The sequence below is a fragment of the Lichenostomus cassidix genome, chromosome 2 (assembly GCF_008360975.1).
Source record: "Lichenostomus cassidix isolate B80296 chromosome 2, HeHo_3.0, whole genome shotgun sequence".
In the NCBI taxonomy this organism is placed as follows: domain Eukaryota; kingdom Metazoa; phylum Chordata; class Aves; order Passeriformes; family Meliphagidae; genus Lichenostomus; species Lichenostomus cassidix.
In genome coordinates, this window is record NC_139482.1 from 13222459 (window position 1) to 13238030 (window position 15572).

The 15572-nt window shown below is 36.1% G+C and overlaps 1 protein-coding gene across 12 annotated transcripts in view; it reads left to right on the forward strand.

Moving 5' to 3' along the window:
* Positions 1-15572, forward strand: part of PARD3 (par-3 family cell polarity regulator) — a 441649-nt gene that overhangs the window by 218899 nt on the left and 207178 nt on the right. For all 12 annotated transcript variants that reach the window (XM_085050362.1, XM_085050357.1, XM_085050358.1 and 9 more), the window contains 2 exons: positions 5823-5914; positions 8906-8989. In XM_085050362.1, coding sequence (XP_084906488.1) covers positions 5823-5914; positions 8906-8989 — 176 coding nt within the window. The remainder of the gene's footprint in view (positions 1-5822; positions 5915-8905; positions 8990-15572) is intronic.

The following is a 15572-nucleotide window of genomic DNA, read 5'->3' on the forward strand; positions in this document are numbered from 1 at the left end:
GTGTCTGTGTGATATCTATTCACTGATTTGACTGAGCAAGGCAAATTTCATTTTAGAGTAGTGAGGCATATAAAAACTCTTTGAATATTGCCATTTCCAATTGCAGGGTGACCATCCTGCAAGATTATAGAGATGTAAAGAGAATGTTAACTTGTGTATATATATATATATGTATGTAAAATAGGGGGTTTTGTGTGCTTTTTTTTTTGGTTTTGTTTAAGTAGGTAATGATTTAACATAAGGTTTCCCTCTCTCTGGATTCCTGACAATAGCATTGCACCAAGTACAGGGCTGTGGTGAATTACACAAAGCTCTCACCTAATTATTTGTGCATGTATGTGTATGTTCGAGGGAACATACCCTATTTTTTGTATTTCAATATTTTTTTGGTTTTTCCCATATTATCTTTGTAACTGCTCTTCAGATTTGATTGAAAATTGCCATTCTCTGGAGATTTGGCAGGTTAATCAAAAAGTGAGAACATTAGCACAAAAGCCTGATGCTGGCGTATTTGTGCTAGTTAAGACACAGGAAAATAGGTCCCTCAGGAGCTGTTTCCTATCAAGTCTGATCATACAGAGAGAGAGAGAACCTACTTTATGTTGCAAGAACCAAACAAACATTTATGAAGCACAGCTGCCAGGAGACTAATAGTGAATATGTCTCTTCTTCCATAATCATTACAGAGAAGTACAAGGGACTAAAAGGAGAAATATGAAGGGAAGGGCATATTTTAATAGCATAAGCTTTATTTTATTTGTGTCTTGGCTGAGAAAAAAAAATTATTGTCAGGAGCTTGTCATTATTGATAATCTGTCCTTTTCTACAGTAAAATTTAAATCACCTGTTGGGTGTTAGATCCTGTTCCTTTCAGCTTCGTATTTACAGGACTTACACTCAGTATGCTAAAATTTAAAAAAATTAAATGCTGGAAAACAAACAATCCAGTGTCTGATGCTCCATGGGAAAGTGAATCTCACTGTGATGCTCAGTGAGGCTGTACTGTCCCCAGCCAGGTCTCAGGCCACACAGCCATTACTGAGGGACTGAGCTGACTGAATACCATACTCATATATGGTATTCCTGCAACATTCAAAAATAACATTATCACAGCTTACCAGTACTTTATCAGCTCAATAATATCTAAAGTTGAAATGGGTCACATTCTTGAAGGAGGAGCTTGGAGGAAATGCAAAATGACAAGAAAAAAGTTCACTCTTTGCTTTTCATTTCATTGAAGTCTGGGCATTGCAAGACTTCCAGAAAAGTGGCTTCTTGCATACTGCCAGCTCAGCAGTAAACAGCTTTAGGTCCATGCAAGTCGTCCTTTCATCATATTAAAATATGCAAGCAGTATTGACATCGTATTTCCTTTGGATGAGTGTGATAAAAGCAGTAATTCCTAGGAAAAATTACTTACAAAAGTTATTTTGCAAAGATGATTACTACAGCAATAGTGACATACCAACACTTTCCTAATCATTATGGCTCATCTCACCAGCTTCTTAAAGAGTTGGGAAAATGCACAAAAACTGTAAAGGAGTCCCAGACAGAGCTCTCTATCCTGCCCTTGTGCAGATACATTTCAGTGTATCTAAATCTGGTTCTAAAATCAGTTCTTTAATCTTGGAGCACATGTACTGCAGTCTGGTAGTGGTGGGTTAATTGTTGGACTTGATCTTAGAGGACTCTTCCAACTGAAATGATTAATGCACAAAATAGTTGCTGTTCACACAATAAATGTACTGGTGCTCAGTGGAGCAGACTACCAAGGAGTGCTCAAGTATTTGAAAGCAGAGTTTGCTCTCTTTCATACAGAATTTGTTTATCACAAAATTCATTTTGTCACAAAAATATCACTTTCTGAACAATAATGAAATAATTATTATATCACCCCCTGAACTGAAAAAGCCCAACCAAACCCCCAAGCCAATCACCTTTACTTTTTTTTTTTTTTCCCCAGTTACTGGTGGAATGGAGATGTTGCTGTTGAATTGAGAGATGGGATTAAGTATTTAGAGAAGAAAGATTTATACATAACCCTTACAGGCCTTCAGAGCCCATTTCCGATTGTGTCTGCCTGAAGCAGATTGTGATCCTCACTTTCTCAGGTCAGGCACCTAGAAACAAAGGCTGTACAAATGAAACATGCAGGAATTTAATATTCAGACTCCCTGGCTGCTATTGAGTTTTCTGTAGAAAACTGTCAAAAGACAAGGGAATGTGAAGTCCTGCTTCTGTTTTGGGGGGTTCATGAGAAGTGGACTGAATAGCAAAGATGAGTGGGAAAGTGCTTCTTTGAAGATGAAGTTGTGGATTAATCAGAGGCAAGAGCTGATTTTTGGTAACTGAAGTTAAAATTTTCAGTAAGGCAGGGAAAGCATGGCTGGTTTTGAGCTTTGGGAATGACACAGGGCAGATTTCACTCTGAAATTTTCTGGGAAAATCTAATTAAAAGAACTGTTTGGGTTCATATATATCGAATATGGTTCTGTTGGCAAGAACACTGCTGACATTTCTTAACTCTGCACGCAGAGTGGTAATCCTAAGTGGTGATAGAGATATTGTCTTCAAAAATAAGAAACCAATTTGCAACTTTTCATATGTATTTCATTAACACTGTGCAGGTGAACTGTGAAATGGACCTTTTAATAGGTAGAACTGCTAGCAGTAATATTCCATTTTGAGCAATTAGGATAATTTTTCAGTTTTTGAGTCATTAATTTCATTACAGAACTTAAAAAATAATGAATTTTATTTTAATTTTAAAACAGTGGGAAATTTTACACTGAGCACAACAGGATATGTTGGAAGAGGTGCTTTACATTTTCCTCTGTGCTGTAAAGATGGAATGTTTTTTTAATTACTCTTATTTCAATTTTGGATAAATCACATTCTTTAGTAGCTGTACATTAAAAACTGTATCTTTTGATGCAGCAGATATCAGTGTTTTTATATAGAGAAACCTTACAATTTTGGGAGCTTGCTCAAATCAGTTATTTTTGAGAAATATCTGCAGTAATATCTACCTGTGTTCACAGAAACTTTCATATTCTGTTAATCGTCCTTTTCCTTGTTTACGTCATCCAGGTCGAATTTGCCTTTCCAAAGAAAGCTGCTTTCCAAATGAAGAAATAATTGCTTGATGCAAAGATTTCCACAGCTAGTTAGTTACTTTTCATAGTAAATCAGAATTTTAAGTCAAATCCCTCTGCAGGTGTCCAATTTTTCTCTCCGTTCACTTCAATGTAAATCAAAATCTGTGTTATTTTGAGAAGAAAAGAGAGTCTGATTGCTGTAATATTAAAGATTTTTAGAAGGGTGCAGCATACAACGGTTGATTATGGCAGTAGTGCTTTCATTAGGATTATGCTTCCTTTCTAAGCACCTATTTATGGGCACATGCATGTTTCTGATACAGATCTGTCTGCTGTCCAGGAAAAGCCAGACAGAGGCATGTGGGAGCTGCTGTTTCTTAATTGCTTGGATAACTGACAGTCAGTGTGGTTCCAAAACTTGCTGTGTTTATGATTCTCAATACAAAAGGCACAAAATGTAGCTGTGATGGTGCCAGATAGCATCTGTTTGACGTAGCTTTTGATTTGTTTGTTTCTGAGTTGTTGTACCCCAATATTGAAAGGTGCATACAGGCAGGAGGCAGCTAAGTTATGTTTCCTTTGACCTGGCTGCACTCGAGGGCAGGCAGAGGGATGCCTCTTTCCTTGGCAGGAAAAACCTCTGGACCACCAGGTGGGACAGAAAGGAAAGAAACAGAATGTCCAACAAGTGCAGAGGCCTGGGTCTGAGCAGACTTTAGGAGGTGGTGGGAATAAGAGCAAAGATACTCTCGGGGCTGGGAAGGGTGGAAAGAAGGGTTTCTACAAGGATTGCACACTATGCTCTGTCCCAGGAGGGCACTGAAGGAGCAAGCCTAAGGAGTGCTGTGAACACTGACTGGGGCAAGGGGAGTTTTGTTTACAGACTTACTTTAAACTAATTGAGGGAAAAGCTTGTGGCCCTGAAAGATGGAAAAGTGTAGGACCCAAGTGTTACTAAATGAATGATGCTTACATTGCACATCTGTAGATGTCTCCTATGGTGACACAGCATAAAGCCAGACATTTATTTTTTAGCAGAGACATATCTACAAATAGATAGGATGTTATTTCATTCTCTTCTTCCAGGTGCATACACTTCCTGTGCGCTTGCTAGGAAAAAACACACATGAAAAATAGCCAAAAAACATTGTATTAACAAAGTCATGTTCATCTGTGATGGCCTTTTGTCATAAGTAAGATTCAAAATCAGGTTTCATCAGCAACTGTTATGGAAAGAGTTCTCTTTAGAGTAGTAATAGCTTAAGTGGAATAAAAATACATAGTTTTCTACAATCACCAGTGTCCCTAACTTCAAACCAGGAAACCCATGGCAACAGTGATTTGCAAGATGCTGTATAAAGCAAGGTAGAATGCCTCAGTACGAAACAATTCCAAATGTTCTGATTTTCCTTTATAAACATTTTTGCATGTGACTTAAGAATTGTCATGGACATTTGAATAGTTATTTAATTTTAAACTTTATGCAGTGGTACACGTAGAACTTCAACTGAAATCAGTAAATATGCAGTTCTAGGCAGGTTCAAGATGCTGGTTAACCTTGGAAATTTATTACTTACCTTGTGCTTAGCAGAGAGAGATGACAAGGAGGTGCATATTAACGCCTCTCGAGACACAGGGTCATCAATCTTCTGAGTATCTTGGCTTCCCACAGTGTGCTGCTTTCCAGGATGCACAAGGCATGCCCACAGCCCATGGAAGCCTGATGCATCCAGCCTCCTGCTTTTGCAGATTCCCTGTGGAAATGTCAATTGGACATTACCAACTGTCTCTGCCTGCTTTTAATATCTCCTCAATACTTTAATAAGTTGTCTGACTCTGTGAGCTAAACTCATAACCTATCACATATTATTTTGCTGACCTGATGGCTCTGGCTCTAGAGTCTAGAGTGTCTGAAAACCTGCTGTTCATACTGTGTAATATTTTCGGTTTGATTACATGGGCATTTAAAAGTATAAGCTTGTAATAATTACCACACATGTAAGAATGGGTTTAGATCTTCTTACTGGAAGTCCTTGAATTACCCTGATCTAAATTTGAAAGTACACCATTCACAACTTCGACATTAAAGTTATACGTTTGGTGAATAATGTATGTACTTTTTGGAAAGTGAAATTAAAAATGAAATCAATCGGTTAACATTAGAGCCTCACATAACTCTTTGATGTCAGCCTTTTCTGGCATGCTATTAATAAAGGCTGTGATGAAATGTTTAAAGAGCTCTTGGTAGTTTATGGAATTACAGAAGCTGCATTTTCTTACACTGTTTTTAAGTCTTTGCAAATGAGCCTCAGTGTTCTGTCTTCTGTGCTCAGTCAAGCCCCCAGTAACCTGCCCAGGGAGAGCCTGGGAGAAGTTTCCCCAAACACTGCTGACCATCAGCTGCTTTTGTGCTTTTGCTTGTCAACCTTTCAGAAAAATGCTGACTGTGATAGCTTCCGTAGCATTGCTTTTATTACTGTAGTAAAATCATGATTACAACACTGGCAAAACTATAAATATCATTGCAAAAATGCATAAAGTGACAAAACCCAATTTATAACAGTTTCAGACAGAAGAGGAAAGATTTTTGTAGTTGTGGGAACACAGCACTTCCACTGCACATGTGGACACCCCAATAATCTGAGAATGGTAGAATGCCATTACTAAAATGATTTAACTTACTAAATCTAGGTTTTTTTGTTTTGTGGTTTTTTTAATATCTAGGATGAAGATCGAACAGAGGAAGACAACAGCAGAGTTGAGCCTGTTGGACATGCAGATACTGGTTTGGAGAATGCTACCAATTTTTCCCTGGAGTAAGTTACTGGCAGAACATATTGTTTTAACAAGTCTTAAGATTGAACATAGACTAGCAAAGTACTCAGAATAATATGAATGATACTGCTCTTAAGAAAGTGGGGCAGTCTTTTTTTAGGTCATGTGTCATTTTGGTTTTAAACAATTGGCTTTATGGACCTTTTTAAAACAAATTTTAAACAGTTTAAAAAGCCTGTGTTAAAGATGAGCATTGGAAAGTTGACATTTGTAAGTGCTGATGCTATAGTATATTTTCTGCCTCAAAGAAGATGCTTATTTGATGGAACTTTGAAAACTTGACAGAAGGAACAGGGTCAGTGCTAGTACAAATAGATCAACAGGCAAGAATTTCAAAGGGAAAAATCTTAATTCCAATCACTAGGAAGATGTGTGGGGGTCACAAGTTGAGTGGTCAAAAGCCTCATACTTCCTGAATGGATCAAAACTGGTGTTTTGTTAGCCCCACCTAAGTTAAAAATACAATCACTAAATTATACTTTACATCATCAAAAAACACAGAAAACTTGACCCTTTGCATTTCGTTGCAAAGAGCTGATCCATACCATGCTATGGAATTAATGAGAAAAGAACCCTTCTAGACCTAAATTAAATCTTTGAAATTGATTAACTTAAATTTTAAATAAAATTAAATCTTCTGCTCCTGTTATTTTTGAATTAAATAATGAATTAGGTACGGAGGGTTTAAATGTTAGATAAAGACCATGGTGACACCTATTAGGCAGTAGAATGTGGTTTTTACTTGGTTCCATTTACAAAATCTGTTACCTTGTAAATTCCAAATGCTGTTTCCTAAATAGAATTTGCAGAACTTCTGTCAAATTTAATGCTTACTAGTGTTGCTTTTAAGTAACTTATTGACTTCTCATCAGATGCTACTTCATTTATGTTTTGTTTTGATCTCATACTTCTTTGCATGTTTGTTTGAAGCAGTTGGCCCAAACTTCTGAGAAAATCAGGAAGCCAGAATGAAAGAATCTGTTTTAGGTGGAGATAATTTCCTCTTGTTTTCTGTTTTTCAAAATTTAACCTTTGAATTTGGGATAGATTTTTTTTTTTTTAAACAAAAAGTATATGAAAAATGAGTGCAAAGACATTAAATGTGCATTTTGAGCAAATGAAAAGTCACTGACTCGAGGACTAGAACAAGCTAAATAGTGTATGCTGGATATGAAAACTAATTGAGTTTTTTTTTTTTTTTAAATTTAAGCTGTGTTTCCACTTACACAGTTCCAGGTGAATCACACAGATTTTCACTCGTTCTCTTTCTTAGCCTTTAATTTTCTTCTAAGCTAACAGCAAAAGTAGAAAAATGTTGATCATAGAGAATCACACATCTACCAATAGCAAATGATATCTTTTAGAGTTCCTTTTGGAGGTCAGAGGAGTTGCTTGAGTCATGTGAGCTGCTTTGCACACTAGTTCATGAAAACAGCCTTAACATCCAGTGAGAAGGAAATGAAGTCAGCCTATACAGACACTGCACAGGGAACAGTGTGAAATGCTGTATTGCTCTCAGTCTTTAAACATTGGTCCTGGTCTGAAGAATAACACGTCTTTGGCTGAAGTCTCTCAGCTCTCCTGTTGTTGCACAACTTTCTTGAGCTAACAGTGACAACAGGGGTAAAGACCTTCCACTTGTGTTGTTTAAAAATTAAGGTAAAAACTCAGACACCAGTTGAGGCATTCAGCAAATGTAAAGGCTACCTTAAAATTATATTTTAAAAATTTAATGTAAGAGAAATGCAAAATGAACTATTAACACTGGATTTGTGTTGACTTCCCCAACCATATGTGGTCTGCTTATTCTCAAACTCCAGATTAAGAGCTGCAAGCTTTCATGATGGGCCACCATATGATCAAGAGCTAATTGAAGGAAGGAGAAAATCTTTTACTGCTATCACAGGGCGTTTGTCTTGCTCTTTGCTCAATTTTGAGATTAAATTTTATTTGTATGCTTATGCGGAACAAGCTTCTCAAAGATCTGTGTGTACATAATTATAGTGCCAGGAAATATGGAAAAAGTATGTAATACTAGAGAGAGGCATAAACCACAAATTTAGATTGTGGCTTCTGTTCAGATCTCTCACTTCCAGTTTTACTGAGAGGTTCAGTCTTTGTGTATTATTTTCTCATTTGTGTATTTATAGCTCTTTATGGTTCATGGGCTATATTCCACCTTTCCAGATGTGGGCATGTTTCAAATGCACTGATAGATTCAGTCGAAATCTATTCCTACAATTTTTGCATGTCTCTTTCTGAACCTGTATTTTCTTCTTCCGCTTTTTTCCTCACTACAGCAAAAATTATAATTGAAAACTAGATGCATGGTTGCTTCAGGGGACGTCTGGTTGGTTTTCAATGTTACAGCTAAATCTTACTTTGGAAACTTTGCTTAGTAAGGAGATGCTGGAATCTTCCAATAAAAGAAAAGGAATTACAATAAAACACATTAATGTGTTTTAAAACTACAAGGATTTAGCTAATTAAAAATTTAGTAATTCTCATTTGATTATGAGATAGTTATGAGAAAGCTAATATTAAAATTTAGTGTTTGCTCTAAGATAAAACAGTAAAGCATGCTAGAGCTATGATCAACTTTTAGGCTTCTGAGGAAAAATTGTATGTAGGATTTAGGGTATTTCTGTTCAATGGACAGTTTAACTTTAGAATAAGTAAGAATTAAAGCCATATGCATGCAGTGATGATGATGAGACCTATTTCTATGTATCCAGCTAAGTTTACAAAAAACTTCTTTGATTTCTGTCTGGTTCTGTTAATTGAACTATTTTTGATGATTGATCTCCTTTCATGCCATCAGATTACTATTCAGGTACGTAGTGTTCAACAATGCTCCCATCACCATGGCCTGGTTTCTGGAACGGTTTTGTTTCTCTGTGTATGTTTGTGTGGGGTTTTTCGGCTCCTTCACGCTCCATGTTCACATTCCCTCATTCGTCATTGTCTCACAGTGATATGGTAAAGCTCGTCGAGGTCTCCAATGACGGCGGGCCTTTGGGAATCCATGTAGTGCCTTTCAGTGCCCGAGGCGGAAGGTAATGTATCGTGTAGGATTTTATTTGCATTGTAATTTGCTGTGCTTTATCTTGGCTGTGGTGATTTTTGTACTGTGTGCCTTTGCCTTCTGTAGAGTATGGTCTGTTTTTTCAAGAGGCTGTCTCACTGATTAAGAAAGGAAGAAGTGCAAGTTTACTGACTCTGTGCTTGGAATGGATTCTGTAGTTCAAAGGCTCTGCTTAAAAGGAGCTAGAATTTTGTGTTGCAGTCTTGGGGGAATTTGGAGGATAAAGGCATTTCCTTTTGGACTCCTAAAATTTACAAACTTCTGCCTTAATTCAGGTGGATATTTGTGAAACATTTCCCTGCTGACTGTTTAAAGCCACAAGTTTCCAAATAACAGCAGGAGTCTAAACCAGAGGCATCCTACACTTGTGCTTGTTAAGAGTGGGGGAGAAAACAATTGCCACACTTTCAAAATTTCATGTTTTCCCATCTGTTTGGGTTGAAATGAAGTAGCAAAACCAGTTGAAACGTTCTGGTTCTGGAGAAAATGAACCTGGTTTACAGGCTGAAGTTTAATTGTTTCCAAAAAAAAAAAAAAAGGTGTAAAGAAAGTAGTTTACATTAAAGAATACAGTGTGGGGGATATTATTAATAAACAGAATACATAATCTCTAATGCTTACTTTGCTAATTTAGTGTTTTAGTGTTTAGGATCATTAAGGTAATCTCAGAAAAATAGAAACAAAAATAAACTTTCATATTAATTATTGATGGATTTTAATCTTTTAAGTACCTTGAAAAAGGATAATTCTTCAGCAATATATGCCAATTTTAGTTTGGTGTTGCATATTCTTAAGAATACCCTGTATTTTTTCTCTTTAAGGAAAAGGAGAACAAATATATATATTAAAAGCAATCTTTAATTGCACATGAAAAGGGGTGTTATGTTCTCATGTCTGTTGTCCCAGTAGGAATTTCAGTTTTGTAATTAAAAACTAACAAAATAACAAAACTAACTTGCTATACAAGTATATCTCTCAAATATTATATGCTATTTTCAGAAATACTAGAGTATTTTAGGTATTTTTCTTTCTATACCAAATGCCTTCACAGGATTTTAAACACAGTGTAAGAGCTTTATTTGCAGTTTTTACTTAAAACCCAATGCTTTCATAGTCCTATTGACATGTATTATGAGAAAATGTAATTTTTTTTACTTTGAGGCTACTTTTCGTGGGGACTACAAGTATTAAGAGCAAACTTCTGCTAAGTGATGAATTCTTCTCTTCATAATCTGAAATTCAGTAAATTCAGTGAGGGGATGGAAAGGGCATGAATGAACAGTACTTCAAACATAACTCAGAAGTAAATCCCACAGAGTTAGAAATGCCTGAAATGTTCACACAGTTATCTGGGATTTAGACAGTGTGAAGGCCAAGGAAAAGACTGGTTTAAGAATGTCGACTGCCTACTAAGTACTTGTTTAATAAAACTTGCGTTAAAATATATATTTTGACATTTTGAATAAGAATTTTAACTCGAGTGAAATGTGCTTCCAGCCTGTTAATGTGGTTGTCAAGTCTGAGGCAAAGCTTAAACTGTTCATACATAATGAGACCATGTTAAATGAAAAAGCCATAAACACAGAAATAAAATATATCAACTTTTTTTAAAGAATGCTAACTGTGCCATGCAAAATTACATGATAAAGTTTAACTACAGGAAAGCTAATTTTAAATATAGATATTTGGAATCAGGATGTACTGGAAAAGTAAATTCTGTTACAAGGGAAATAATTTTTATATTAAAATGTATCCTCTTTTTCTTCATAATACTAGAACTCACTTCACTGAAAAACGGACGGTATGTGTGATTGCTGTCTGGTTTTTTGGCCATCCACAAAATAATCCACTGAGGAGGGAAGACACTTGGTTCCATGTCTTGAAAGTGTAGAGGAGCAGAGCTGGGGAGGATCTAGAATATTTCCAAAACATTTCTCCCAGACCCTGTGTGTTCTAGTGAAACAGAAAGTGGAGTTCATCGCTTGAGATTGATTCTAAGCCCTTGTGTTGTGCTGCTACTTTACCATCTGCATACCCACACCTCTGAATGCTTTCAGTGAGGATGAACACATTTTTTCCAGCTGCCTCCAGTGTGGGCAGGGAAAGGAACACAACCAGCTTCAGGTTTGGCGCACTTGGTAGGGTTTGGGTTAATTTCTTTTCCTCCTCCTGCTTTCCCACTTCTTTTGAACAGATAGGACACACTTGTTTCTCCTTTTGCTGGATTTAGAGAGCGAGCAGGTGCATGGCAGGGATCTTCAGCTTCCTGCTTATTGTTCCCTGTAACACATGGCTGCTCTTTGTTCCTCCTCTGCCTGCAAGAAATAATTCTCCCTGCTACAATCAGTTTACCACTCCCTGCTTACAATAACTTGAGCAGGGGATGTGCTCAGTAGAAACCTAATTATACAAAACCAAACACAAGACTGAGTGAAGACTTTAAGGGATGTCCAAAAAGAAATGATCTAATGTGTCATATAGATTAGTCCATTGTCTCAACATTATTTTATATTTGCTTGCTGTTCAATTCCAGTTATGCTGTGTTTTCAATTACTTTTCTTGTAGTTACTTTCTTTTGCATTTGAAAATGTTACTCAATAGGGAATGGTTATTAAATCAATAACTTGAAAAAGTGAAAAAGTGTAAAAACATAATAGGCAATGTACCTTTTTTCACCTATGCAATAAGCAGCAGCCTCCTCACACCAAAAAATCCATACCAAAAGATCCCCCCCCCAAGGAAACACTCCAAACTTTTAAAAATTATGTGCCATAACTATTTTCTTTACTCCTCTTGAGAAAATATTTGACTTTTTCATAGTCTTTTGAGGGTTTGGAATAAGAATCTCTTGAGTTCTGTCTTTTGATCTTGAACAAAATATGTGAAGGTCTCTGCCTCATCTATATAGATGCTACCAATTATTTCTGTTCCCGATAAAACAGACTTTTTTTTAATGAAGAAAAACCCCCAAACTCTGTATTTCTCTGGGAAAAGTACTATTGATTTGTAAAGATGTGGTGGAACTTTATTCTATAGATATGTTTCCTTATTATCCTTCTGGTTTTGCCTCTGGAAATGTATCATTCCTTTATTGGCCTATTTGATCATATGCTTTTGTTAACAGATTTTGTTCACCTTATCAAAAGGGAGGAGGGCATACATATTCATCACCTTATGGTTGTGCATTTTTAAGGATAAAAGTTTTGTTTGCAAACCTGCTGGCACGTTTTTGCAATGGTATGGATGCAGTGTTGAGCAGAATAGGAGGCATGAAAATAAAAGTAAAATGAAGGACAGAAGGGAAGGCGAGTAGCAAAGTGTTTAGGTAAGAGTAGAACAAAGAGGAGATAAATGAGAGGAAAACACAAAAAGAGAAAAAAATCAAATTTGTGCAAAACTGCCTTAGCACCAATCCTTCCTTCTTATTAGGTGCTCAGAGACAAGAGCAAACGGTCCTTTAAGGATAGCATTTGAGCAGCCTGGCTGATGCAGGATGTTATGTTGATGTTTAAGTGGGGATGCACCGAGTTCTCTGCAAGCTCAACAGTAATTATAGCATAATTTACCATTATATGGCCTCTTCTGCTTTTAAGAGTCTTTGAAATCTTCTCAGGCTCTATGCCCTAGCTGCTGTTCTGAAATCCTGCCATGTCTGTCTTTGGAAAGAGATTCAATTGACACAAGGAATATATGAGATAACATCAGAAATCTCTGTGAATAATGATATGGAAGTTAGAGTCCCACAGTCCCAAGACTACTCTGAAGTCTACTTAGTAAAACAGAACCAAAAAAGATTTGGATATTCGTTGGAAAACCCCACAATGAACATCCACTAATAAGTATCAGACATGTTACTTTGATACAGACAGGTATGTACAGCTCTGCCACCTTTTCCTCCTGTTGAAGTATGCCACAAAGTCCATGATTACCTGTACATCTAAAACCTGCAGCTAAAACTATTTCATCACTGCTTTTTGTTATATATCCTAAATGTCTTAAAATATTAGCAAGACTCAGAATAATGGCAAAAAAAAAAGACTGAATTTTTGTCAGTTTAATTGACAAATTTAACAGATTTTGTTTAAAAAAAAAAAAGAAAAATCTCAAATAAAGGTGGGCATTAAAACATACACAGACCATTACTACTCTTGCTTACTGGAATTTTACTGGAATTTTTTTATACTCTCTGTATTCTATAGGTTTTTTTGGGTTTTTTGTTTATTTGTTGGTTTTTTTTCTTTTATTTATAAATTACCTCATATCACTGTAAAAAGTTTAGTCTTTTACTCAAGGTACAAAAAAGCTAAGTAATATCTACTGGCCATTGTCTATACTGAGAGTCCGTAATACTGCCTTCAAGGTGCCCCTCTAGTGATCATATTCTGTTTGATCAAGTAGGAGGTCTGTGCTGTCTGCCTCTCCATTTATTCCTCTCCTGCATATTCAGCCTTTTAAGTCTCAAAGGTAGCCATGGCTTTCAAAAACATATGTATGGGGATAAAATTCTCTGTGGAGTCAATGTACCATTCCCTCACTCTTGTATCTGAATTCAGAACTGTCTGATCTCGACCTTTAAAAAGTTTTATAAGTGTAATTTTAAGTATTACTTAAGGTAAAAAGCTGAGGAGTGATTACCAAAGATTGGGAATTGGTTCTGGACTTGAGGCATGAAATTTAAATGCCCCCACAGCAGCGCTGTGCAATCAATATTGGGTAAAGGAGTTTATGTGCAATTTAGCATTGAGTAGCCACAATAATTTAGCTTAAACAAACGAGCTGATTTGCCAACTCTGACCTCTGAATCTAGAAATTTTATACTGTGTTTATGTTCTTGTAGAACTTCTCAGAGATCTTTCATTGCACAAAACTGCTACACATCAGCTTTCCAATCAGTCCTTATTTTTGTACCTTAATCTAGTTTTTGCCTTTTCATGTTAGTGACTTTATGTAAACATCTAAATTGGCTATTTTCTGTTCTGTCTGATTTGATTACATTACAGTTAGCTTGCAGGTAGATAGATAAATAGCTTCAGTGTGTACGTACAATGGGCCGTGATGGCCGAGTCATATTCTAGATGCTCAATGTCAGTTTTTATTTTTACTTACACTGTCAGTCTTTATTAAGACAAATTATCATCATTCCCATACATCTGGGTGACACGTGGGGAGTTTGCATTTCACGAACTACCCCAACTAAGTCAGGCAATTTAGATGTCAATAAAAAATTCGCTGCTTATTTCTAGTTTTATCATTGGTTGTAATTTATACTGAGAACTGAAATGTTAACACATGTAGCTGAGTTTATTTTAATAGTATAATTAGAGTAATGAACCTTGTGGAAATACAGTGGTGCAAATGCTAATATAATCTCAGCTGCTTACATTCCCAATTAGGTATTTAAAACAAATACAAAGATTGAGCTCTGTGCTTTGGCAGTTTCCCTTCTGTTCCCGTGTCAGCTAATGTTAGTCTAAAACAGCACAGGTACCAAATTTCTATTTATAAGTTTTGTTTCAATGGGATTGTAGACTTACAGAGTGTTTTGAGAAAGTTCACATGATATTTAATCTCATTCTTGAAAACGTTGGAGTTTAAAAGATTTATAATGGAAGAATTTATGTTAGAAACTTTCATTTCTAGCAAACTAATCAACATATTTTGTTTCATACAAACTTATGTATTGACTTAACCTGGACAAAATTAAGCAAATTCAAATGCACCCATACAATTGTATGTTACATGGTTGTGTTTTAAAAAAGTGTATATACTGACTTCTGTCCTTTATACTGGATGAGTTTACATGCTTCCAAAATTTATGTCTTCCTATTGTAGGAAACAATATTGAAGCTGTAGTAGAGCTCCACTTAGCAGGATTAATGATGGTGGCATATGGCAGGGAAAAACATCCAATTTGTTTTTGGGTTACTGCGTATTTACAATACCAGGTCTACTCTGCTTATCTCCAGTTGCTGCAACAACAAACATGAATTCCCATCAAATCTTTTTTTAGGGTCACATTCTTGCATCTAACCATAATATGCTGAAGAAATACTCTAGGAAATTGATAGGCTATTGTTACTTTTTGAGGAACGTAGATTTTCTTTAAGTTCTAGTTAAGTTTTCTCTGCTACACAAGCTCTCTTTCTGGAAATTGTTTCTGGAATTGAGTCTAAAGGAATCTTTTGCATCATGTGTTCACATAAAAAATAAATAAACTAAAAGGCACTGTGAGGATCCTGGTTTCAGGTTTGGCTCAGTCTATTCATTCAGCCTTGAATTTGCTCTCAGTGAGTTTAGCTTTATACACCTTGGTTATCCTAGCTCTAACATTTGTTAAAATGTAAAGTCCTCACAAGCACTGTGTGCTGTGTTAGAGATGAGCAGTCTTGCATTAGCAGAACTTGGAGCCTTTGTTTAATGAGATTATTTACAATTTTGACTGATAGTTTATTTATCTGTTCCAGTATTTTACTATTGCTTAGGATTAGTAACAGTTTTACTAGATTTGAGAGCCTAAGTGGAATAAATTTAAGAAATGTTAAACCATGCGTAAA